Below are 26,073 nucleotides of genomic sequence, written 5' to 3' on the forward strand. Positions count from 1 at the left end.
CTCAAAATTAAGCATCTTGTAGGGCGAGTTTCCACACTTGTGTCGGCGCCGGGGTTACTGTGTGACCATCCTTCTCCACGTTCTTCATCTTAACGCAGGCCCGTCCGCGTGAAGGGCCTTCTCCGCGCTCCTCGCGCTAAGATGCGCCCGAGCAGGGATCGGACCCCGCTGACTGCTCACGTTCCCCTCGGTTCTCTCGCTCCACTCGGTGACCCGGAGCCTGCTGCAGCCAATCCCTCCCCACCAGCGGCCTGGCGCCGAGTCGCTATACTCCCCTCCAGGGCCCGCCAGGCTGCAGTTATACTAGGGGCACTCTCAGCCGCCGCACCTCAATAAACCTGTAGGAAGTCCCAGTTGGACCGGTGCCAAGACGCTGCGCGACCCGGAAGCCAGGTACGGGGGACGAAGCCTTGGAAGCCCCAACCGCGCAGGCGCCTCGAGGAGTCTCCGACCGAGCCGGCGCCGCTTCCGGGCCGACATGGCGGCCGCGTGGCTGCTGCTGCGAGCCCTCAGGCAGGGCCAGGGTCCGGGTCCCGGGCGGCTGTGGCGCCCTTGCTTGGGCTGGGGCCCAAGTCTCTACGTCGGGGTCGGGAGGAGGTGGCCGTACTTCGTCTACAGGACTCCGATGGGTGTCGCCGAGGCTGGAGGCCGAGTCCTGCAGGTAACCCGGGTCGCGTACATGCCGCTCCCGCCGGGGCTGGGAGGAGGTAGCGCATCGTACAGGCCCTGGCTTGGGTTCTTCCAGCCCGTACTTAGCGTGTTGATATTTTCTGCCTGTATTCCTTGCGTTTTAAAATCGAAGACAATAAGAGTTTCATCATTTTCTAGCAGAGAAGTATTTTACATTTGGCTCATAGCTCATAGTAGCTGGCCACAGTCCTCAGCAAAATACCAGGTAGCTGTATTTTACTTTTGTCGTGTAGCAGCCTCAAACGGTATCGATACAAATTCATAGAGCACCTTCGATTTGACTGCTGTGTTCCAGGCCCTGCTAAGGTTGACATTTCATCCTGAAAGCAAACCCTAAGTCCTGGTGCATTTTTGGCAGATTTCCCCCCCCCCCCCCACACTCATATTCAACCCTCACATTTTAGGTCGAAATGTATTATTATTTTTACATAATTTGAGGACCAATTTTCATTATAGTCCTATTCTAGATTACTGACCACGTTCCTGAACCTGAGGGCAATTATAGATAGCTACCCCCCTTTTTTTTCATTCTATTGGGAAGGAACATAACTTATTATAGTAAGTCTGACCCTTCTGTAAAATAAGGGCTGAAATAAACAATTTACACATACTTGTGAAATCTAAGAAAATTCTCTCACCAATGGCTATAATAGTAATAAACTAAGTAAGCTGGTTTAAACAGTCTTTGGGGCTGACATTGAAGAATGATGATTTTCGTGTGTTCTATATTTAACACACTGATGTTGCTTATTTATTAGGTCCAGTCCACACTCTGTGGCCCTCTTTTATATGACCTCTTCTTGTCACTGAGTCAAGAATAGTAGTATTAATTAAATGGGACAATAATTGTATAGACTAGGAATTTTCATTCTATTGCTAAAGGAAATTGCATGTAATGTGCTCCTCATCGAAGAGCATTGAGCAGGGTGTTACTTTTCTTCATAGCAGCAACAGAGCAGGAATGAGCTAAGGAAAAAAAATTAAAAATAAGTGACCCTGGCTGGGTAGCTTAGTTGGTTAGAGCATCTTCTGGATACGCCAAGGATTTGGGTTTGATCTCTGGCCTGGGCATGTACAAGAAGTAACCAATGAATTCCTCAATAAGTGAAGGCTGCCTTGTATTTGAAACATGCTTTCTATCATGCATTGACTGTATGCATTTTGTTACGCACATTTCATTTGTTTAATAAGGTGTGTAAGACACCGTTCTAGATGAAACTCTGTGTGCCACACTTTGCACTACTCATAACATAATGATAACCTCAAGACTAGGAGATAGAGTTAAATTTCCATTTTATGAAGAACCAAATTATTAGTTATGCTTTTTAAAAAAATTACCAGTTTACATAATTAATCAGGGTGCATTTTTAAGTTCTAACTTTTTTTGTTGATTGTATAATGCATCATTTGAAAATACCAAGGAAATAATCCTTTTGTTTTTAATGATGCATGAGTGGAAGTAATGCTAGTTGGCAGTATTTGATTATGAGGCATCGATAAAGAATTGTGTTTAAAAAAAATAGTAAGTGAAACAACACACAGATGTTTCGCTCTTTCTTTTTCTTTTTCTTTGTCTCATATCAATCAATCAATCAACCAATAAAATAAATAATAGAATAAATAAAGAAATTGCCAACATAGATACAGAAAAAAATAAGTTGGCCTTAAGAATATGGAACAGCCCTGCCGAAACCGGTTTGGCTCAGTGGATAGAGCGTCAGCCTGCGGACTGAAGGGTCCCAGGTTCGATTCCGGTCAAGGGCACGTGCCTTGGTTGCGGGCACATCCCCGGTGGGAGGTGTGCAGGAGGCAGCTGATCGATGTTTCTCTCTCATCGATGTTTCTGGCTCTCTATCCCTCTCCTTTCCTCTCTGTAAAATATCAATAAAAATATATTTAAAAAAAAAAAAAAAGAATATGGAACAGCCCTAACCGGTTTGGCTCAGTGGATAGAGCGTCTGCCTGCGGACTCAAGGGTCTCAGAGGGTTCGACTCCGGTCAAGGGCATGTACCTTGGTTGCAGGAACATCCCCAGTAGGGGGTGTGCAGGAGGCAGCTGATCGATGTTTCTCTCTCATCGATGTTTCTAACTCTCTATCCCTTCCTTCTTCTCTGTTAAAAAAATCAATAAAATATATTAGAAGCAAAACAAAACAAAAAAACAACATAAGAAAAAAAAAAAAAAAAAGAATATGGAACAGCCCTAGCTGGTTTGGCTCAGTGGATAGAGTGTCGGCCTGAGGATTGAAGGGTCCCTGGTTCGATTCCAGTCAAGGGCATGTGCCTTGGTTGCAGGTACATCCCCAGTAGGGGGTGTGCAGGAGGCAGCTGATCGATGTTTCTCTCTCTTCGATGTTTCTAACGCTCTATCCCTCTTCCTTCCTCTCTGAAAAATCACTAAAATATATATATATATATATATATATATATTTTTTTTTAAATATATTTTATTGATATTTTACAGAGAGGAAGGGAGAGGGATAGAGAGCTAGAAACATCAATGAGAGAGAAACATCGATCACACCCCCCACTGGGGATGTGCCCGCAACCAAGGCACATGCCCTTGACTGGAATTGAACCCGGGACCCTTCAGTCCGCAGGCCGACGCTCTATCCACTGAGCCAAACCAGTTTCGGCCAATAAAATATATTTTTTTTAAAAAAGAATATGGAACATATTCAAGTGGGAGAATGCTCATCTTGAAAACAGAACTTTGGGAATGTAGATTGGTACACTACTGTAGTACATGGAAGACTGATCCTGGTTGTCATTCTTTTTTTTTTTTTTTTTTTTCAGAGTTTCCAATTGCGACTGCTAACCCCTACCTTTGAAGGGACCCATGGATTGTTATTGAAACAGCATCTTGTACAGAATCCAGTGAGGCTCTGGAAGCTTTTAGGTGTGTATCTATTGAAAGACAAGTGACAGGCAAAACCTGTGCCATTTGTGAGTAAATTAAGGGTAATGTTGCTGGTTTGACATTGATAGAAAAACGAAATCACTAATAGGACCTTTGGCTACTATATATCATGAGTCCTTAGATGCTTTGAAATGAAGTTTACAAAAAGGCTGGTTATCTAAGATCAGAACAAGCCATTTTTGCTTATTTTGAATCATTTGTGTTTTTTTAAATTCTGGTGTAGAGCAATAATTGGGCTGCTTGAAAAGTTTTGTCATGTTCTCATGTTCTCTAGCCAGCTCCAAGAATGTTTGTAAGGATCTACAGAGTGGCTCATGTGTTTTATAACCAGAAGGTAACTAAAACTAGCCTGGAAATAATTTGCTCTCACTATAGAGTTGCACTGTTTAGTGAGACTCTGTGACATACTGCTGTCTTTCTTGACCTTAGGTCAAAGGACCTTAAGGAGTGACTTCTGTAATTTTACTCCCTCCTTTATCCAGTTGGACTAGGGAAAAATTAAAATCTTTTGACTCTAAGTGTATGTCAAATAGCCTGGTGTCGACACATGGTGAGAAAGCTGTGACTTGGGGCAGTTTGCACATCTGGTATCTGTGTTTTTTCATTTAAATCTACACATGTACTCAGTGGCACACCCTTCACCCTTCAACAGCCTGATCTGTGTCAAGTGGCCATTAAGGTAGTTTCACTTGTGATCTGTTAATGCTGTGAAGAAAAGTACAACTCGGTCATAGTTTTGAGAATCTTTCCCCCCCATTTTTCACAGATTTGTTAAGACCTTGGATAAGATAGGCCTTTTGTGTGAGGAGTGTTATATAGTTCTATTTTGGTGATGATGACAGTTGGCTCGCTGCCTTATTGCATGTGCCAAAGCCACTTGTGTCCTTTATTTGTTAATTTAAGTGACTGTATATATTAAAGGGATTATTCTTCAACAAATTCCTGACACATTCTCAAATTTACATTCATAGCTAATTTTCACTTCCTCACATTTATTTATTTATTTATTTATTTTGAATTTTTTCTTTTTTTTTTTTTTAAATATATTTTATTGATATTTTACAGAGAGGAAGGGAGAGGGACAGAGAGCTAGAAACATCGATGCGAGAGAAACATCGATCAGCTGCCTCCTGCACACCTCCCACTGGGGATTTGCCCGCAACCAATGTATATGCCCTTGACCGGAATCGAACCGGGACCCCTCAGTCCGCAGGCCGACGCTCTATCCACTGAGCCAAACCAGTTTCGGCCACTTCCTCACATTTAAATCACAAAGATATTTCATAAGTTGAAGTAGTTTATTATTCTATAACCAGAGGCCCGGTACCTGAAATTTGTGCACGGGTAGGGCCCCTAGGCCTGGCCAGAGATCAGGGCCGATCTGTGGGGTGATCGGGGGTGGGGGGACCCACTGGCACCCGCCTTGGTGGGCCTGGCACTGCCTGCTTGCCAGCCCTCTCCCCCCCCCCCCACCAGTTGCCTTCCTCTGTGGGGCAACCGGCAGGGCAATTAGGGGGCTCTCGCTGGCGCCTGCCTTGGCTGGCCTGGGGCCTGTGGGCTGGGGGCAGCTCCTGCGTTGAGCGCCTGCCCCCTGGTGGTCAGTGTGCATCATAGCGACTGGTCATTCCACTGTTCAGGCGATTGAAAATTAGGCTTTTATTATATAGGATTTGTAAGTATTATACTAAGAATGATAGAAGGAAATGCTTTATCTCAAACTTCTACATCTTATAGGTTTTGGATAGTTTCTATTTTGATTTGGTTATTTGAAAACATACTCTTCTCCTAAGTGTTCCACTATAGTTGCAGATCTTGATTGTTAAACACTTTCCCTATTCCTGTAGGTGGCACTTACTATTTTAACACCTCAAGGAAGAAGCAGAAGACTAAGGACCATGATAAATCCAAGGGGAGGACCCCTGAAGATGATGAAGGTAGCTCTATTGGATGTTCTGGAATGATGCCTGGCTTTGTTGCCTTCACAAGCACATTCTAGCCAAAGCAACAGGAAACCTATCTTAATTTTTTCCATTGATTCTTTTATTTTTATTTTTATAGAGAGTGGAAGGAAGGGAGAGAGAAAGGGCAGGGGGAGAGAGAGATCAATTGTTTGCCTCCTGCATGTGCCCCAACAAGGGCAGGGGATCAAACCTGCAACCCAGATATGTGCCCTTGAGCAGGAATCGAAACTGCAACGGTGAGGGCAGATACTCTAAACACTGAGCATACTGGTCAGGGCAGAAAACCTATCTTAAAAGTAGAGCAAGCCCAGGCACCTGTGCTCCTCTCCCCGTGAGTACACCTATCCCCAATCTCTAATTCTGTTGCTGGATCCTTCCTGTCTGTCCTTTTAGAGATGCTTTCATCAGCACCTGTCTCGTGAACTCTTCAGAATGCCTAAAGACAGGGAGCATTTTTGTTCTTTGCATGGAAAAAGTGAACCTTAGATCTCCCCCATAATCAAGAGTTCTGGGGCACAAGGAAGGCACTAGGACTCCTTGGCTAAACTCACTCCCATACACACCTGGTTAGTATTGCCACAGCCTCCAGGCTTGAGAAGTAGCCCCCAGAGGAGAGGAGGTGCAGTGTAAGGAGAACATAGGAAATCACTGTTCTGTAAGAGGACCACTGTGATCCTGCCTCAGCCTCCAGTCCCAGTTCACAGTGAACTCACTTGCAAATGTTAAGTCTCATCTCTACTCTGAAATTGGGACTGGATGATCATGTAAAGGGTGAGGGAAATAAAAATGTAAGTTTGAACTGAGTTTACCTCTAAGGAGCTGATGATAATGAGAATGATTGGGCAGCTTGTGCTAAGGGTGCAGCCGTGTGTGTGTGTGTGTGTGTGTGTGTGTGTGTGTGTGTGTGTGTGTGAGATGATAATGAGAATGATTGGGCAGCTTGTGCTAAGGGTGCAGCCGTGTGTGTGTGTGTGTGTGTGTGTGTGTGTGTGTGTGGTGTGATGGTGTGTACGTCCATACGTACACACCAGTCTGGTTTTTATTTGAAAAGAAGTGAACTTTTGTGAAGAAAACAGAACAGGTGTTTATTGGAGTCCAAATCCTAACTGTCCTTTTATTGTTTTTAGACATTCTGCAAAACTGTCTTATTTAACACCAAGCTGTATCTTTTGAAAATTGTAGATCTGTTTCACACTGTAGAACAGATGGTTGTGAGTCACAGAGTTACTTTTTTAAACCCCTTCACATGGGGTGTGGTGGGGCATTATGTGCAGAGCATTGAGGAACAACAGTTGATTTGTGCATTGCAGCCACCCAGTCAGGAACAGGGGATTTACAAGTTCAGTGTCTTAAATGTATCGAAAATAGACATTATGATCATATAAAGCCTCTAAAGGAGAGATGTTGGCATGAAACTCATTCAGGTCAGTGTGTTGTGGTTAGTTTGATGACTGTCAGCATTATTTATTAGAAAACAAGATTGAAAATAAAATATTTGAAATAGATGGTTTCTAAATAATTAGTGCTCACCTGAGAACATAAATTTGTTTTCCAGAATAATTTGTAGCCTCTATTTAGCTGCCTTTTGTGAGTATGGACTTTAAATATTAGGTTTATTACTATAATCTATTATAACAAGATATGAAATATCAGATTTACCATCATGTTTTCAAAATGATTACTAGGACAGCCTTCTTAGTAGGTTTCATTTGTGTGTGTTTTTTTCAACTTTTGAATTCTTTATTTATTCTACTGTTCTCTGTTTTGTCACTTGAGTTTTAAGCTGATTTAAAATGCTTTTGAATTCCTCTAAACTCATGTTGGAGAGGAAGATGGTGTGTTTGTGGGTGATACCTCTAGGCAGTGCAGAGAGGAGCAGGTGCACAGTGAGTTCCACCTGTGCTCTTGTCCTTGGAGAAGTGACTACATGTGTAACTTACTGTGGACCTCCCACCTCAGGCTTTGGGCTGAGCCCTGCATTTGTCCTGGGTCCTCTCTGGGCCTCCCCTGAGTGGATGAGCACCTTTGTGCATGAAGGAACACATGGATTGTGGGGAGAACAAATAAGTGTCTGAAGTTTTGGCTGCTGAGATAGATCTGCTTGGGCAAAACGTGAAAGATTGCTTGCATTTCTCAGTGGGCATCATTAGCAACAGGTCTGGTAAAATCTAGTTGGAATGTTGGGGAAGATGAGCCACACTGCACAGGTGAGCTCCACAGGATTAGTTCTAGGGCCTCTTTTTGTAAACAGAAGTGCCGGATGGTTGTAAGGACTGGGATAAGTGGGCCATGACCATGGAGAGCACCACATATTTAAAATACAGCACCTTTCCCTCCACCTCAGCAGAGGAGGGGACTTATCTGATTAGGGGACTTGGGCAGAAGACTGTGTGGTCTGGCCTTTGATGGGTCACTAAAATCCAGGCCAACTGTAGAACTTTGTTTCCCAGCTTTGCTCTGGGCCAGAGAGAAGTGACCCCTGCACGTGCTTTTCATTCCTCCCCAAAAGTTTCTCCCTCATTCCTTCCTTCCTGGAGTGTTACTCTGTCCACCATCTGCTGAGATTGACTCACCTCTCCTGAGGTTTCCTCATGACTCTAGATCTGGGGCTGAGTCTTCTGTCTTTTTCCATTCCCAAGAACTGAACTTGAAGCTGTCTATATCCTAAGTGGGGTATTAATAAGTGAGTAATGTGCCCTAGCTGGTTTGGCTCAATGGATAGAGCATCGGCCTGCGGACTGAAGGGTCCCAGTTTCTATTCCAGTCAAGGGCACATGCCCATGTTGCAGGCTCGATCACCAGTGGGGAGTGTGCAGGAGGCAGCTGATCAATGATTCTCTCATCATTGATGTTTCTGTCTCTCCCTCTCCCTTCCTCTCTGAAATCAATTAAAAAAATAATAAAAAAAATAACTGAGTAATGCAATATGGTGGTGAAGGGCGGGGAGGGCGTTATCTGATGGATCTGAGAAAGAATTGTTCTTTAAGATTAGAATTAAGTAGTTCCCAGAATTAAGTGGATCCCAGTATATGTTTAATGACTAAACAATATATCTTGCACTTTAAATATTTATTTATTTATTTATTTGTTTGTTTGTTTATTTATTTATTTATTTTTAGAGTAAAAAAGAGAGAGACAGAGAGAGAAAAAATCTATGTGAGAGAGGTACATCCATTGGCTGCCTCCAGTACATGTCCTGACTGGGGACCAAACCCACAATCTAGGCATGTGCCCTGACTGAAAATTGAGCCAGGGACCTTTCAGTGTATAGGATGATGCTCCAGTCAACTGGCCAGGGCTGTCTTGCACTTTTCAAATGTAATTATGATGAATGACATATAACTTAATTGTATGTTACTCATTATGATAAATATCAAGTGTAACATAGTGGTTGAGGGGAGGGCACATGGGGTCTTCAGAGACATCAGAAAGGTATTATTTCCTTTAATTTATTATTATTAAATATATTTTTATTGATGTCAGAGAGAAAGGAAAGGGAAAGAGAGATAGAAACATGAATGATGAGAGAGGATCATGGATCTGCTGCCTCAAGCCCGCAACCTGGGCATGTGCTATTGACTGGAATCGAACCTGGGACCCTTCAGTCCACAGGCCAACACTCTATCCACTGAGCCAAACGAGCTAGTGCTAATTTATTATTATTATTTAATATATTTTATTGATTTTTTACAGAGAGGAAGGGAGAGGGATAGAGGGTTAGAAACATCGATCAGCTGTCTCCTGCACACCCCCTACTGGGGATGGTCCCGCAACCAAGGTACATGCCCTTGACCGGAATTGAACCCGGGACCCTTCAGTCCGAAGGCCAACGCTCTATCCACTGAGCCAAACCAGCTAGGGCTAATTATTTATTATTTTTTTAAAAATAATTTTTTTATTTCAGAGAGGAAGGGAGAGGGATAGAAAGAAATGTCAGTGATGAGAGAGAATCATAGATAAGCTGTCTCCTGCTCTCTCTCTAAGCTCACAACCCAGGCATGTGCTCTGACCAGAGTCTAACCATGGCCTCCTGGTTCATAGGTTAACACTCAACCACTGAGCCACATTGGCCAGGCAGGAAAGGTATTATTTCTTAAGGTAGGTGGTGGTAAAACATATTTGTTTTATTGTTATTAATACTTACACATGTGTCATAAATACTCTGTTGATGATGTTTAGTTTCTAATCAAACCTGGTACCTGAAGTACCTGACTTCATTATGGCTTTGGTCAGATATGTTTTCAGTGAAGGAGTTTACTGTGGAGCTGCACTTTGTGGTGGTCCTGGGAGGTTTTGTTTTTTAATGTTTTTATTGATATTAGAGAGTGAGGGGGGGGAGAGAGAGACAGACAGACCGACAGACATTGTTCAGTTGTCTCCTGACCGGAGCTCAAGCCTTCAACTTGGGTATGTGCCCTAACTGGGAATCAAATTGGCTTTCCTTCGGTGTATGAGATAATGCTTAACCAACTGAGCCATATGGCCAGGGCCTGGAAAGCTTTTTTATTTTAAAAATGGTTTCATATTATCTAAGCTGGTGGGACCTCTGAATGGAATGTTGGTGACTTTGAAAGTCTTGTGATTAGCGTTTGTCTCAAATCACTTTGTTGAAAAATAGGCCAAAATGTAGGATCTTATGGGAGATGAGACACTACTGTCTTAGTGTTGAGCTTTTCTGATGAAAGGATATAAAGCATAGAGGGTGGGCTTGGCCTGTGGCCTGCGTCTAACACTTCTGATCCCTGCTCACAGAAGAGAGGAAACGCAAGGAGAGGGAGGACCAGATGTACCGTGAAAGGCTGCGCACATTGTTCATCATCGCCGTCGTCATGAGCCTGCTGAATGCATTTAGCACCAGCGGGGGCAACATTTCCTGGAATGACTTTGTCAACGAGATGCTGGCCAAAGGCGAGGTGCAGCGGGTCCAGGTGGTACCTGAGAGCGACGTGGTGGAAGTGTACCTGCACCCGGGAGCTGTGGTATTCGGGCGACCTGTGAGTGATGACAAGGGCACGAGCGTGGAAAGACCTGGAGACGAGTGTGTATCCTCCTTTTCACTCACTCCCTGCCCACCCTCATTTTTCTGGTTGTCATATTTTTATGTTTTCTTAAAAGAAGATGTGAGTATCTTTATTTAAAGGAGGATTTCTTGGAGGTTTTTGAGTGGTGGCCCACTAAGAAGGAGCTTGAAATGGGTAGAGGCTGTGTTGTCTTCAGATAGAAGCTAGTGGGGTCCACAGATGCCATGATGTCTGTACACTGAAAGGAAGAGTTAGAAGTAGTGACAGGGTGGTCATTGTGGTGACTCCCTGGTACTAGGGAATAAGGGGAGAGGAGCCAGCTGCAGTCCTGAGCTTTTTTTTTTTTTTAAATATGTTTTATTGATTTTTTACAGAGCGGAAGGGAGAGGGATAGAGAGCTAGAAACATCGATCAGCTGCCTCCTGCACACCTCCCACTGGAGATGTGCCCGCAACCAAGGTACATGCCCTTGACCGGAATCGAACCCGGGACCCTTCAGTCCGCAGGCCGACGCTCTATCCACTGAGCCAAACCGGTTTCGGCAGTCCTGAGCCTTTGTTCATTCTGTTTAGGTGCATGGTGTGGTGCTGGCCAGAGGTTAGCAGACAGGGTAGCTTGTGGCAAATGGAGGTGATATGAGGTGACTAGTGGTTGGCGAAGCAGAAATCTCTTGGGGGTTTAGGGTGGGGGCAAGAAACTTAACAGTACTGCCCTAGCCGGTTTGGCTCAGTGTATAGAGCGTCAGCCTGTGGACTAAAGGGTCCCAGGTTCGATTTCGGCCAAGGGCACATGCCCAGGTTGCAGGCTTGATCCCCCCTAGTAGGGGGCATGCAGGAGGCAGCTAATTAATGATTCTCTCTCATCATTGATGTTTCTATCTATCTATCTCTCTCCCACTCTGAAATCAATAAAATATATATATATATATATATATATATATATATGAAACTAACAGTACTGTGAGAGGGTGGCTAAAAGACTAGAGTCTGCAAGGGCTGGTCCTCCAACAGGAGCAAGAAAGAAAGGGAACAAGGAACCTTTTTCATTTCCTGACTCAGGCATCCCCCTCGCCTCAGGAAAGAACCCCAGCATAGTCAACTGGAGAGCAGTGCCCTAACCAAAGGAGAGGTGGCAGACATTGCAGAGGGGTCAGGAGTGTGGGATTTCATGCCAGGTATGAGGTTAAGACATCAAAGATTGGGGGAGACACACCCTAGTGTCAGTGGCCTAGTTGTCTGGCACTGCTGGAAAATGAGGTGAGGTGTATGGAAACGGCCCCAAAAGTTTGACTGGGTGAAAACGAATCACTCTCCAATCTCTGATTCCCTTCTTTTCATTCTCCGGTAGCCACAGCACCATAGTTTGGCCCAAGAAAGGTAACATTGACATCAGAATTTTTTTTTCTTTTGTGTTTTTTCACCCAGGACTTTATTTTTTTATTTTTTAAATATATATATATATATATTTTTTTTTTTTTTTAAATATATTTTATTGATATTTCACAGAGAGGAAGGGAGAGGGACAGAGAGCTAGAAACATCGATGAGAGAGAAACATCGACCAGCTGCCTCCTGCACACCTCCCACTGGGGATGTGCCCGCAACCAAGGTACATGCCCTTGACCGGAATCGAACCCGGGACCTTTCAGTCCGCAGGCCGACGCTCTATCCACTGAGCCAAACCGGTTTCGGCTTTAAATATATTTTTATTGATTTCAGAGAGGAAGGGAGAAGGAGTATTCTCTCCCTCACATCATGCTCCCACAGCATGCCCCAAGTGCACTACATTGTCTACTCTGGTTTTTGAATATGGTTGAGATGTCAGTGGAGTGCTTATCCTGCCCTAAAATGCTTGGCTGTGAGTACAGCACAACCCAATGACTCTTAGATCAGATATCCAGCATAGTGTTTGCAGCTGGTTGTCAACTTATAAGGGCTTGTAATTTAGTTGGGTTGATAGGATCAACATTTAGTCTGCTGAAAGTAAAAGTTAAATTCCAGCACACTTCAGAAATGAATGGTGATGACCTCATTGGGTAGCTCAGTTGGTTAAAACATTATCCCAATATGCCAAGGTTGGGGGTTCGATCCCCGGTCAGGGCACATGCAAGAATCAACCAGTGAATGCATAAATAAGTGGAACAACAAATCAATGTTTTTTTCTCTCTGTTTCTGTCTCTACAATAAAAAAATAAAAAAAAATGCGGTGATGATGGATGCTGCTTGTCTCTGAGTATGAGTGACCTGGGTGGCTCCAGAAGTGAAGAATGATTCAGGCCCAGGTGACCAGACAGTTTTAAAGAGGACATGGGAGTCGAATTGGCTTCTGGAATCATATGTTGTGCTCTTGGATCTTGGCATAGAAAGAGGGTCATTTCTACATTTTTTCCTTCAATTAAATTGTGACCCCATTTACATGGTTAAGCCCAGTTTGAGTGTTCAAAGCATTGAAGAAGTCCATATCAAACATATGGGGTCTATTACATTATTCAGCAACTGAGGCAAGTGGGTGTTCCAGCACATGTCATGGTCTCTGTATTGTGACTGGTTGGTCCTCTTGTCTGCCTCTCCATCTGGTCTATTACCCCACAAAGTGGAGCCCAGCCAACTGCCCTCATAGTGATAGTCACTCCACAAGAGATTTTTTGAGACTCTGAAGGTCCAGGGGTAAATCTAGTTGCTCAGTTTAGATTCCAGAGTGTGTTTAGAATCTGAGCTTGGAACAGTTTAACTTTGGAAAGCATGTGGAGCAGGATCTTAGGAAAATGATATGGGATCTATTCTCCCTCTAGCAGTGGTTCTCAACCTTTCTAATGCCACGACCCTTTAATACAGTTCCTCATGTTGTGGTGACCCCCAACCATAAAATTATTTTCGTTGCTACTTCATAACTGTAATTTTGCTACTGTTATGAATCGTAATGTAAATGTCTGTGTTTTCCGATGGTCTTAGGCTCTACAGCAGCGGTTCTCAACCTGTGGGTCGCGACCTGTAGAACCGCTAGCAGGGTAGCCTAAGACCATCGAAAAACATGGATATTTACATTACGATTCATAACAGTAGCAAAATTACAATTATGAAGTAGCAACGAAAATAATTTTATGGTTGGGGGTCACCACAACATGAGGAACTGTATTAAAGGGTCGCGGCATTAGAAAGGTTGAGAACCACTGCTCTAGAGGGTTGCACAGATATTTTTTCTGTGGAAGCTTCAGACTAGCTAGCCCAGGAGCGATCAATCCCTGTGAAGAGTTCAACTCGTTGAGAAGGGACTTGGGGACTCAGTATGGATTCCTAGACTGGTTTTTAGCTTCCTTTCTCAAAAGACTGTACCTGGAGGAGGCAATCTCTTCTATGTCCAGGAAAGGTTTACTGAGAACAAAGATACCCACTTAGTTGAATTTCATATTCAGTCAGTGGTTAAACACACACCTTCATATTTTGCCTTAGGTAGTGGACTGTGTCCCCAATCCACTACTGCAGAATTGTCACTGTGTCTCTGTGCTCTGCACACAGCTGTGTGGGGCAGGGTGCTGAGTTTAAAATGCAAATGCCTCTCTCCATTTTCTTAAACTGTTCCTATTTGTGAAAATACGAGAAAGCATATCTGTTAAAATTTTGATGTAATTGTGTTTGAGACAACTAAAATTTTTTAGATGTGGACGTAGTTTCTGAATGACATCTGTATGTTTGAGGAATCGGCATCACTCACAGGCCGTGTGCCTTCTGCCCCCAGAGGCTGGCTTTGATGTACCGAATGCAGGTCGCAAACATTGACAAATTTGAAGAGAAACTTCGAGCGGCTGAAGATGAGCTGAATATCGAAGGCAAGGACAGGATCCCGGTTTCTTATAAGCGTACAGGATTCTTTGGAAAGTATGTGTCAATTTTGTTGGTCCTTGAACTAAACCAGGCTTGGCTTTGTAATGCAAGAAACAAACTACAAGCAAAAATTTCAAACTGGCCTTCCTACAGTTAACTAGACCCCCGTGTGGGAGGATAAATAATGTATATAATCCTGAAAAATTTGGAAATGTGTGGAATTTGTCTTAGTCACTTGCTTTACTTGTCTGGTTGTATTTATGAATTTAGCACATTGTGGGGTTGCTGTCTTCTACAAATAGGAAAGTGGAATAGAAAGGGGAAAAACACAGATAACCAGCAGAAATTCTTGATTCAGTGTTGCAGAGAGAAATAGAGACTGTAGGCCATAGGCCAGCAGACTCTTTAGTGGGAGCAGATCAATCAGCACAGTCAGGGGGCTCTAACTATATGCTGGGACTAACAGTGGTTGAAGGCCATGTGCAGAGAGGTTTACTGTTGACTCATGGACATACTTTGTAATTATTCTAAGACTTAGTGACTGGCAAGCACATCTGTGAAATGATCTGTGCCTTTAAATTCTATAACCTACTGGCTCCTGAAGGCTCAGGGCTCTGTAGGAATAATAGGGGTACAAGGCAGATGGGTGGCTTCCCCTCTTCACGTGGAGGGTTGACATCCCAGGGTGTATTATTTATTCTAAGCTTATCCTGCCTTACCAAAATTAACAACCTACTTTTTTTTTTTAATATATTTTTATTGATTTCAGAGAGAGAAAGGGAGTGGGAGAAAGATAGAAACATCAATGATGAGAGAGAATCATCGATCGGCTGCCTCCTGCACGCCCCCTTCTGGGGATTGAGCCTACAACCTGGGCATGTGCCCCTGACTAGAATCGAACCCAGGATCCTTCAGTCGGCAGGCCGACGCCCTATCCTCTGACTTAATGTCCTGTTTTTGAAAACGAAATTTATCGAATGTGAAAACCTGCTCTTGTTGGTTTGTTAATTATCACAAGGCTCTAGATAATTGAGTGTGTGGCATCAGTTATTCTGGCTTCACACCAAGGTTATATATACTGTATCTAGAGTTTCTACAATCCATCTGACACTTTGGAAAAACTTTATGAAAGAGGGTAATTGTTGAGAACTGGACAAGGAAACTCATTTCACAACCATTTGTTCTACATGTTGCTCTCAGAGGGAGGGGTAGCTCTTTTCATCTTTGAAATGTCCGTGGTCCCTGGTCCCTGACTTTATAACGCGTGACTGTCAGCTGCCTGGCTGCCACTTCTGAGCCTGTAACTGCCTCTCTTTCTTGTACTAGTGCCCTCTACGCCTTGGGAATGACAGCGGTGGGCTTGGCCATCCTGTGGTATGTTTTTCGTTTGGCTGGAATGACAGGAAGGGAAGGAGGATTCAGTGCTTTTGTAAGTTGTACAAATCACATCTCATTGAACTTGCAGTCTTAGGATTTGTGTGTTTGTTCTGGCTGAATGCTTTTCCCATAAACAACAGAATAAGTGTACAGTGAAAATGAACCTGTTGCAGAGGCCAGCCTGGACCCATAATTTGGCAGTTCATCTTTCCTTCTGTTTGGCTGACTGGAGGGAGTACATAACCAGCTTTACCTAAGGGCCCTTTTCCTTGATTTGTTGGGTGGCTGAGACAAGGGAGTTTATAGGACAGCTTATTCTGCAGTTTTCAACATTAGCTGGGCATGACTGTTTTTGGTTTCCCTGCTAGCAACACTAAGAAATTTTAAAGGTTGTCTTTAAAAGAACATACATCATACACTTTAAAAATATTCTATTGTGGCATTCGTCATAATATGCACTTCCCACCCCCATCAGAGGGGCCAGGGAGTGGGGGCAAAGTCTGCATAAGGCATCTCCTGCTTCCTCCCTAGGATCTGTGACAAGGAGGGACCAGGAGGGGCCCTGTATCAGGGATGCAGAGTGTCATCTCCTAGTTTCCACTTAGACTCGGACCACATTCCTATGTCTGTAGCTCAAGACTTAACAGCCTTACTTTTAATGGCAGCCTTACTTTTTAATGGAGGTGTCTCATGTGGGGATATGCCATATTTTGCTCAACTAATTTGATAATTCTTGCACATTTATGGCTATTTATTTTTGTTGTTGTATTTAAAGAATACTGTGATGAATTCTATGCACATGCATCTTTTGAGTGCCTAATTATTTGCCTCGTGTGCCTAACTAAAAGTAGAATGGCTAGAGTTTACACACCTTTCTAAGATCTTTAGCTACCCTGCCAGATTGCTCTCTAGAAATTTACCTACTAACATTTATACCAAAACTCCCCAGAATTGAGCGTCATTATATTACTTTTAAAATTTTTAAATTGAATTTATTGGGGTGACATTGATTAATAAAATTATATAGGTTTCAGGTGTAAAATTCTATAATACATCATCAACATTTACATTACTTTTACAATCAGAAAAAAATTTACATGGTAGTGAGAAAGTCATATAGAATATAAAATAATGCAAAAGATTGTTAAGCCCTAGCCGGTTTGGCTCAGTGGATAGAGCATTGGCCTGCAGACCGAAGGGTCCTGGTTTGGATTCCAGTCAAGGGCATGTACCTTATGTACCTTGGTTGCAGGCCCCTCCCGGCCCTGGCCCTGGTCAGGGCGCATGCAAGAGACAACTAATCGATGTGTTTCTCTCACACCGATGTTTCTCTCTGTCTTTCCTCTCTCTTCCACTCTCTCTAAAAATCAATGGAAAAATGTCCTCAGGTGAGGATTAAAAAAAATAGACATTGTTAAATTACCTAATTTGTGTGTGTGAGTTCGGGTTTTATTTTATTTTTTAATATATTTTTATGGATTACAGAGAGGAAGGGAGAGGGAGAGAGAGATAGAAACATCAATGATGAGAGAGAATCATTGATCAGCTGCCTCCTGCATGCCCCACACTGGGGATCGAGCCCGCAACCCTTCACATGTGTCCTGACTGGGAATGGAACTGTGACCTCCTGGTTCACAGGTCGACGCTCAACTACTGAGCCATGCCTGGCTGGACTGGTTTTATTTTTTTAAGGCAAATTGCTAGATGCTAGAGGGCTTTCTTACAGTTAATGATGTAAAATAAACATTTCCCCTTGTATGTCTGAAATATGACCTTAACTGCCATCTGTCTGCATGGGTGGAGAGGGTGTGGGCTGGTCCTTCTGGGTGGTGGGAGGAGGGTTCCATGAGATCCTCCAGAAATGGGGTGGTGGGGACTAACGGGCGGGACAGGTGGAGCCAGCACTGAGGCACTCATCCTCCAGCTCTGGGAGTGCACAGCTCTCTGCCCTTTGTTCTTTCTACCCAGAATCAGCTTAGAATGGCTCGTTTCACCATTGTGGATGGCAAGATGGGGAAGGGAATCAGCTTCAAGGATGTGGCAGGGATGCATGAAGCCAAACTGGAGGTCAAAGAGTTTGTGGATTATCTGAAGGTAAGTACATGTTCTGAACAGGTGATGGTGAGAACTACATTGATCAGATGTGTGTGCTGCGTGGTGAGCTCTCTGTGCTGAGGTGGGGGACAACATGCACTACACAAGCTAAATGCACAGTTTTTTTTGTTTGTTTTTTTTTAAAATATATTTTATTGATATTTTTTACAGAGAGGAAGGGAGAGGGATAGAGAGAAACATCGATGAGAGAGAAACATCGATCAGCTGCCTCCTGCACACCTCCCACTGGGGAAGTGCCCGCAACCAAGGTACATGCCCTTGACCGGAATCGAACCCGGGACCCTTCAGTCCGCAGGCCGATGCTCTATCCACTGAGCCAAACCGGTTTCGGCTAAATGCACAGTTTTGATCAGCAGAAGGGCTGATAGCCAATCACTGATTATATCCAGAACTGGCTTTTTCCAGAACCATATGCACCATTGCTGATTCATGTCAATACATGAATTGACTTTCAAGGGGTTAATTTCTTGAAAATTATATTAGAAAAATCTGTGGTTAGTGTCACATTATCTACTGCTTTTCTAGAGTCCAGAGCGCTTCCTTCAGCTTGGTGCCAAAGTTCCAAAGGGTGCACTTTTGCTCGGACCTCCTGGCTGTGGAAAGACACTGCTGGCCAAGGCTGTGGCGACAGAGGCCCAGGTGCCCTTCTTGGCGATGGCTGGCCCGGAGTTTGTGGAGGTCATTGGAGGTAGGCATTGCTTGCAGGGCCTGCAGACAGGCTCGCCTGACCATTTGTGCATCATGGCCCGCCTTTCACACGTTCTCCCTTAGGTGACTGAATTAATGAGGAAATGGGGGGAATAGAGAAGGAAAAATGAAACCTGATTTATGGGAAACATTGTATTTATATATAGAATTGGGTGATGATGTTCTTTAAAGCTACTTCAACTTGTGGTTCAGGAGGGTGAGCATCCTCTAGGGTGACCTCCACTGGTTTTGTTTGCATGAGTGGATGCTTGCTGAGATTTCATCATCCTTACTGAGCACTTTTGGCCCCTGACCCAAGAGTAGGGTTCATCTGCCATTACCGGTCTACTTCCTGATCCTCTGTGTCCCTTCAGGCCTTGGCGCTGCCCGTGTGCGGAGCCTCTTCAAGGAGGCCCGCACCCGGGCCCCCTGCATCGTCTACATTGATGAGATTGACGCCGTGGGCAAGAAGCGCTCCACCACCATGTCTGGCTTCTCCAACACAGAGGAGGAGCAGACCCTCAACCAGCTTCTGGTGGAAATGGATGGTGAGCACTCTTCTCGGCTGCTTCTGTGAGGGGAGAAGGGTTTTCAACTCTTTCAAAATAGTTGTTTTCTAGGTGGATCATGCTGCTGATGTTTGTTATCCTAGAACCTTACACTTATGCTCATAGGCATTTTATTTTTATCCAATCATTGTTCTGTACTGTTTCTCCACCTCACCACCTGCCACAGGTGAGGGTGATCTCAGCACACAGAGAATCATTGTTTAGCAGATAAAAGCTAGAAGCAAGATCAGCTTAAAAACTGTTCATCATTGTGCTGTCCTCAAGAAACAAAGCTTTTAATTTTAAAAAGTCAAGGGAATAGTAAAGAAAAGCAACTAGGAATACAAGTGGCAGGTCAGGCCATGATGATGTTTTTCAGTCTTGAATGACCCAAGTTGATTGTGCTGTTGTGTGTGTCTATATACTATCCTGGTTGAAGGGTGACCCAGGTGGAGGATGGAGCAGGACAACTTGGAAACTGATGTGTCTGTTGCACTGCGGGAAGTTCTTTGTTTGCCACCCTTGAAAATGACCTCTGGACTGGCTTCCACACAGTTTCTTTTTCTTTCTTTTTTTTATTTTTTAATGGAAATGACCCAGTAAAGGTGGCATGGAATTATTTTCTTTTGAGCTACTTTGGTAAGATATTATTTTTGTGTTTGTGTGTGTAGATATGGTATGTTTATTTTTATTGTAGTGAAGGATATATATAACATAAAATTTACCATTTTAACCATTTTTCTATGTACAGGTCAGTGGCATTAAGTACATTCTAATTGTTGGTCAACCATCACCAGAACTTTCTCATCCTAAACTGAAACTGTCCCTGTTAAACACTAACTCACCATTCTCCTTTCCCAGTCCCTGGCGCCCATCCTTATACCTTCTGTCTGTGAATTCAACTATTCTAGGGACTTCATATAAATGGAATCATATAGTATTTATTCTGTTGTATTTGACTAATTTCACTGAGCAGAATTTCCTTCCTTTTAAAGACTGAATAATACTCCATTGTATAGATAGACTACATTTTGTTTATCCATTCATCTGTTGATGGACACGTGTGGCTGTTGTGAATAATGGGCATTCAAATATCTCTTCATGTCCTAGCTATGTAAGCTCCATTTTTAGCTTTCCTTTAATCAGAATTCTAGTTGTATTTTAGCTATTGTAGATGAGGGAGACACTTTTTTCTCAATGTAATTTTGGTTCTAAGAAAACTATTTGTGTATTTATTTTCCCTTTTAAAGTTTTCTTGCCATTTGGGATGTATATCTATTGTCTAGGATATGGATAGTTGAATTTGATTGTATGTGACTAAGGGCAAAACTTTTTTTTTTTTTTAATATATTTTATTGATATTTTACAGAGAGGAAGGGAGAGGGATAGAGAGCTAGAAACATCGATGAGAGAGAAACATCAATCAGCTGCCTCCTGCACACCCCCCACTGGGGATGTGCCCGCAACCACAGTACATGCCCTTGACCGGAATCGAACCTGGGACCCTTGAGTCCGCAGGCCAACGCTCTATCCACTGAGCCAAACCGGTTTCGGCAAAACTTTTTTTTTTTAACCTCTCGTTTTCAAGTAAAATAATCCCAGACTTATAAAAGCATTGTAAAGCAGTCAGAAGAGTTCCTTTATAACTTCCCCCAAGCTTTCGAAGGTTGACATGGCTGTGACCAGGCTGTAAGTGTCCACAAAGGTCACTTCTCAGCCCATGGATATTCCTTTTCTGGTCCAGGACAACATAGCACATTTAGTTGTCCTGTCTCTTTGGTCTCTTCCAGCGTGGGTCCAGTTCTCTGTCTTTTTTTATGTGTGACCATGACACTTTTGTAGACCAGTTTCATTTAAGGAATCTGTGCTGTGTCCTCAGATATAGGTTGAGTCATGCATTTTTGACAGGAACAACACAGCAGTCTTGGTATAATACATTGCAGGTGGCATTGCTATGCCTAATCCCTGGTGCTGAGATTCTGACTGAGATGGCCTCTGGCAGGCATGGCAAGGCCTTTCCACACACATTGTTGAGCAGGTCAGATGGACTGATGCATGTGGAAGCATTTTATAAGCTCTGCAAGCTCTCCAGTTTTAAAATTAAGGTATAGCCCTAACCGGTTTGGCTCAGTGGATAGAGCATTGGCATGCGGACTCAAGGGTCCTGGGTTTGATTCCAGTCAAGGGTATGTGCCTTGGTTGCGGGTACATCCCCAGTGGGGGGTGTGCAGGAGGCAGCTGATTGATGTTTCTCTCTCATTGATGTTTCTGGCTCTCTCTCCCTCTCCCTTCCTCTTTGTGAAAAAATCAATAGAATATATTTTAAAAATAAAAATTAAAAAAAATAAAATTAAGGTATAATTTCTAACAAAGCTTAGGAAAGGGCTGTGTTACACTGTAAGAATGGTCCCTCCTGGTGCCACCTGTAGACAGAAAACAAGATCGGAAGAGCTGCCTTCCACATAAAGAGCAAGCTTTCCTGAGAAGGAATTTTCTAAAGAACTCAGTGTCTTTTTATTTTTTTAAATATGTTTTTGTTTATTCTATTTTATTTTTGTTAATCTTTATCCTAGGATATTTTTCCCATTGTTTTTTTTTAGAGCGAGTGGAAGGGAGAGGGAGAGACAGAAAAACATTGATGTGTGAGAGACACATCAATTGGTACCTCCCACCTGTGGTCGGGGATCGAGCCTGCAACCCAGACATACGTCCTTGACCAGAATCACGACCCCTCAGTCTGTAGGCTGACGCTCCAACCAGTGAGCCAAACTTGCCAGGGCTGCTTTTGTTGCTTTTAGGGAAAGAGAGAAAAACATTGATTCAGAGAGAAACATCAATCAGCTGCCTACTGCATGCCCCCTACCAGGAATTGATCTGCAACCTGAGCATGTGCTCTGACTTGGGATTGAAGCGGCGACTGTTTCCTGCACAGGACGATGCCCAACAAACAGCAGCCAGGGCAAGACCTGGGTGTCTTTAGAGATGTTAGTAGAGTAAGTTGTTGAGAGACACACCCTCAAAGAGATAGGGGCTCTTCAAGAGTACTTTCCAGGCCAGGTTCCAGGGACCCCTACCCTGGAGTCCTGTATGCCAGACCCGCTCTGACTGTTCTTCCACCCAGTGCTTGGCTGTGGCGATTGAGATATGCTTTTCAAGTGAGGCACTATTTTATAATTTATGAATTTGTCCAGCTGGTGTTGTACAGTGGTTGAGTGTCGACCTATGAACCAGGAGGTCACGGTTCAATTCCCAGTTAGGGCATATGCCCTGGTTGCAGGCTCTATCCCAGTAGGAGCGTGCAGGAAGCAACTGATCAGTGATTCTCTCTCATCATTGATGTTTCTATCTCTTTCTCCCTCTCCCTTCCTCTCTGAAATCAATAAAAATATGTTTAAAAATATATATACTGTGCCAAAACCGGTTTGGCTCAGTGGATAGAGCGTCAGCCTGAGGACTGAAAGGTCCCGGGTTTGATTCCGGTCAAGGGCATGTACCTTGGTTGCGGGCACATCCTCAGTGGGAGGTGTGCAGGAGGCAGCTGATCGATGTTTCTCTCTCATCGATGTTTCTAACTCTAGCTCTCTACCCTCTCCCTTCCTCTCTGTGAAATATCAATAAAATATATTAAAAAAAAAAATATATATATATATATATATATACTAGTATGTATTAAAACGAATTTGCTCTCTGCCCTGGCTGGGTAACTCGGTTAGAGTGTTGTCCCGATATCCTAAGGTTGCTGGTGAGGGCACGTACAAGACTCAAACAATGAATGCATAAATAAGTGGAATGACAAATCGGTGTTCCTCTGCCTCTCTCTTTCCCTTTGTTTCCCTCTGTCCCTCCATTTCTGTCCCTCTCCCTCTGAAGGAACCTGAAAAACCCCTCCGGTTCTGTCCATTGATGGGCCAGGTGGGCAGATGGTGGAGATGGGCCAGTCCCGAGGGTACCGGAGCCTAAGGTCTGCTGTCAGCTGTGACAGACCAGGCTGGGACCCATTACTGTGCATGTGATGGCTCAACTTCTGGTTGTCTCTTTATTTTTTAAAAAACATAAATGATGAGAGAGAATCATTGATTGGCTGTTTCTTGCACACCCCCTACTGGGTATCGAGCCTGCAACCCGGGCATGTGCCCTTGACCAGCATCGAACCTGGGACTTTTCAGTCCGCAGGTTGATGCTCTATCCACTGAGCCAAACCAGCTAGGGCTGGTTGTCTCTTTAAAAGGATGAATAATCTTTGTGATACTGAGTGGACAAAGATGATTAGTTGGCTGTCCAAACCCAATTTCTCACTGCCCTGCTGGATGCAGTGATGTCCATGTTTGTCAGATGGCTGTCCAAGCCTTGGACCCCAGGCGTGCTCATGGACTGGAAGGGTGCTGTGGAGTTCACACCGGTCCTCTCCTCTGAGCCATGGTTTTCTGAGGTTACAATGATGTAATAGTTCATGATCTCACTTGTGGTTCTGAACCCTTCTGAGTGTGACAGAGCTTCATTCCTGGTGATTATGCAGGGACTCCCACTGACTCTCACTGTGACTGAGCACTCTGGGTCATGGGAATCACTACACATCTGTGTCTTTCTGTTTATATTGCTTTTTGCAATGAAGACAGAGACCACCTTTTTGGGCAGGCTTGAGCCCACCAGGAAGCATTTACCAGATGGCATCTTCCTTTGAGCTGAACCTCTCTGTGCTGCCATGAAAAGAGCTGCTTCCGCCCTAGGATTTACTCATGCCCAGAATCCCTGACTGAAGTCCTCTTGTTGGGCTAGGCCTGTAGCAAACAAGTCCCTGTGTGCATAGACACAACTGAGCATTCTCAGCCCTTCAGCTGTTTCTGAAGAGTCTTTGTTACTCCTTTCTATTCATTGAAGTACAGAGTGTGGAGCAGATGCTATGCCGGTAGTGGGAAAAGCTCACTGAGGAAGAGAAATCTTCATCTCATAGGTCAGGCACAGTACACCCTGCAGGACTGCAAGACTTATGTGGGAATGGCAACTGCATCTAAGAGCAATGGGCCCAACAGAGCGAACTGTAGGCTGTCACTGCTTTATAGTTGTTTATTTTTTAATATATTTTTATTGATTTCAGAGAGGAAGGGAGAGGGAGAGAGAAACATCAATGATGAGAGAGAATCATTGATCGGCTGCCTCCTACATGCCCCCTTCTGGGGATCAAGCCTACAACCCAGGCATGTGCCCTTGACTGGAATCGAACCTGGGACCCTTCAGTCCGCAATCTGATGCTCTATCCACTGAGCCGAACCAGCTAGGGCTCACCACTTTATAGTTTGATTGGTAGAAAGAAGGTTTTGCACTGAGTGCCCACTGCGTTTGTCCGAACTCTATTAGAAAGTATGGGAGAACATAAACTCTGATTCTGCTTGGAGTCATTGGAAAACCCCAGTTACTGTTCATGCGCCCTTTTTCATTTTGTTTTTCTTAATCCTCACCCGAGGATGTTTTTTCCATTGATTTTTAAAGAGAGTTGGAGGGATTGGGGGCCGGGGGGGGGAGAGAAACATCTATGTGAGAGAGACATAATGATTGGTTGAGTCCTGCAAGAGCCCCAACCAGGGCCCGGAATCAAACCTACAACCCAGGTATGTGTCCCCCCTTCCCCCCTTATTTTATGTTTTTATTGATTTTAGAGGGGGCGGAGAGAGAGGGGAGAGAGATATAGAAACATCAATGAGAGAGAAACATCATCGATCGACTGCCTCCTGTACAACTCCCACTGGGGATTGAGCCCACAACCTGGGCATGTGCCCTGACCAGGAATCGAACTGGTAACCTCTTGGTTCATAAGTCGATGCTCAACCACTTAGCCACACCCACCAGGGCTCGCCTTCTCCATGTTAACCTAGGGTTCCTTTTGCATTAATACTTGTATACGTTGTAAAGTTTTGGTCCTGGTTTATTTTCTGCTCATGGGTGTCTGGTTGCTCCAGCACTCTTTAAAACACTGCTTCCTCCACTGAATTGCTTTTGCACCTTCATCAGAGTTTAGCTGGCGTATTTAGGAATGTCTGTTCCTGGGCATTCTTGTCTGCATTGATCGCTAAGTCTACGTCTGTGCTATACCACAACATACAGCCTTCTTCACTGAGCTGCCCAGATGGAGGAGTCCTCCCACTTTGCTCTTGGCCAACAGTGTTGAAGTGTTTCTCCTTCCTTTGCCTTTTCCTATAACTTTTAGAATAAGCTTGTTCTTACCTACCAACTAGTCCTGCTGAGATTTTGATAGGAACACTCACCTAATTGGATAGTTAGAGTAAAAAATTGTGGCAACACCAGATGCTCGTGAAGATGTGAAGGAATTGCATCTTCTACACTGCCCGTGGGAATGTGAAATGTGTAGCCTCTCTGGGAAATAGTTTCTAAAAAAATTAAACATAGACTTACCATACAACACACCCCTGGTTGCTCTTCCTAGAGAAATGTTTACACAAAACACCTGTGCAGCAATGTTCATTTTTTTGTAATAGCTGAAAACTGAAAACAACCCAGATGTCCCTCAGTGGGTGTATAGTTAAACTCTGCTATGTCCTTATCATGGTTTCCATGCAGCAATCAAAAGAAACAAACTGGCCCTGTCCGGGTGGCTCAGTTGGTTGGAGCATCATCCTGTTCACCAAAAGGTTTCAGGTGGTGGATTTTTAAAATATATTTTTATTGCCCTAAGTGTATAGAGCATCGGCCTGTGGACTGATGGGTCCCGGGTTCGTTTCCGGTCAAGGGCATGTACCTCGGTTGCAGGCTTCTCCCTGGCCCCGGCCCTGGTCAGGGCTCATGCAGGAGGCAACCAATCGATGTGTTTCTCTCACAGCGATGTTTCTGTCTCTCTTCCAATCTCCCTAAAAATCAATGGAAAAATATCCTCAGGTGAGGGTTAACCAAAAAATATCCTATCTAATAAAAGAGTAAAATG

The 26,073-nt window shown here is 43.9% G+C and overlaps 1 protein-coding gene across 2 annotated transcripts in view; it reads left to right on the forward strand.

The window, feature by feature from the left end:
* Positions 1-402: 402 nt before the first annotated feature.
* SPG7 (SPG7 matrix AAA peptidase subunit, paraplegin) overlaps positions 403-26,073 on the forward strand; it is a 42,800-nt gene continuing 17,129 nt past the window's right edge. The window contains exons 1-9 of one of the 2 annotated variants that reach the window (XM_080643411.1): positions 403-661; positions 3,487-3,589; positions 5,455-5,544; positions 10,324-10,565; positions 14,327-14,466; positions 15,739-15,841; positions 17,758-17,883; positions 18,430-18,592; positions 18,966-19,139. In XM_080643411.1, coding sequence (XP_080499537.1) covers positions 479-661; positions 3,487-3,589; positions 5,455-5,544; positions 10,324-10,565; positions 14,327-14,466; positions 15,739-15,841; positions 17,758-17,883; positions 18,430-18,592; positions 18,966-19,139 — 1,324 coding nt within the window. In that variant the 5' untranslated portion in view covers positions 403-478. The remainder of the gene's footprint in view (positions 662-3,486; positions 3,590-5,454; positions 5,545-10,323; positions 10,566-14,326; positions 14,467-15,738; positions 15,842-17,757; positions 17,884-18,429; positions 18,593-18,965; positions 19,140-26,073) is intronic. The other variant, XM_080643412.1, reaches the window with a different exon arrangement.

This window comes from Plecotus auritus (genome assembly GCF_963455305.1).
Source record: "Plecotus auritus genome assembly, chromosome: 10".
Taxonomy (NCBI): Eukaryota; Metazoa; Chordata; class Mammalia; order Chiroptera; family Vespertilionidae; genus Plecotus; species Plecotus auritus.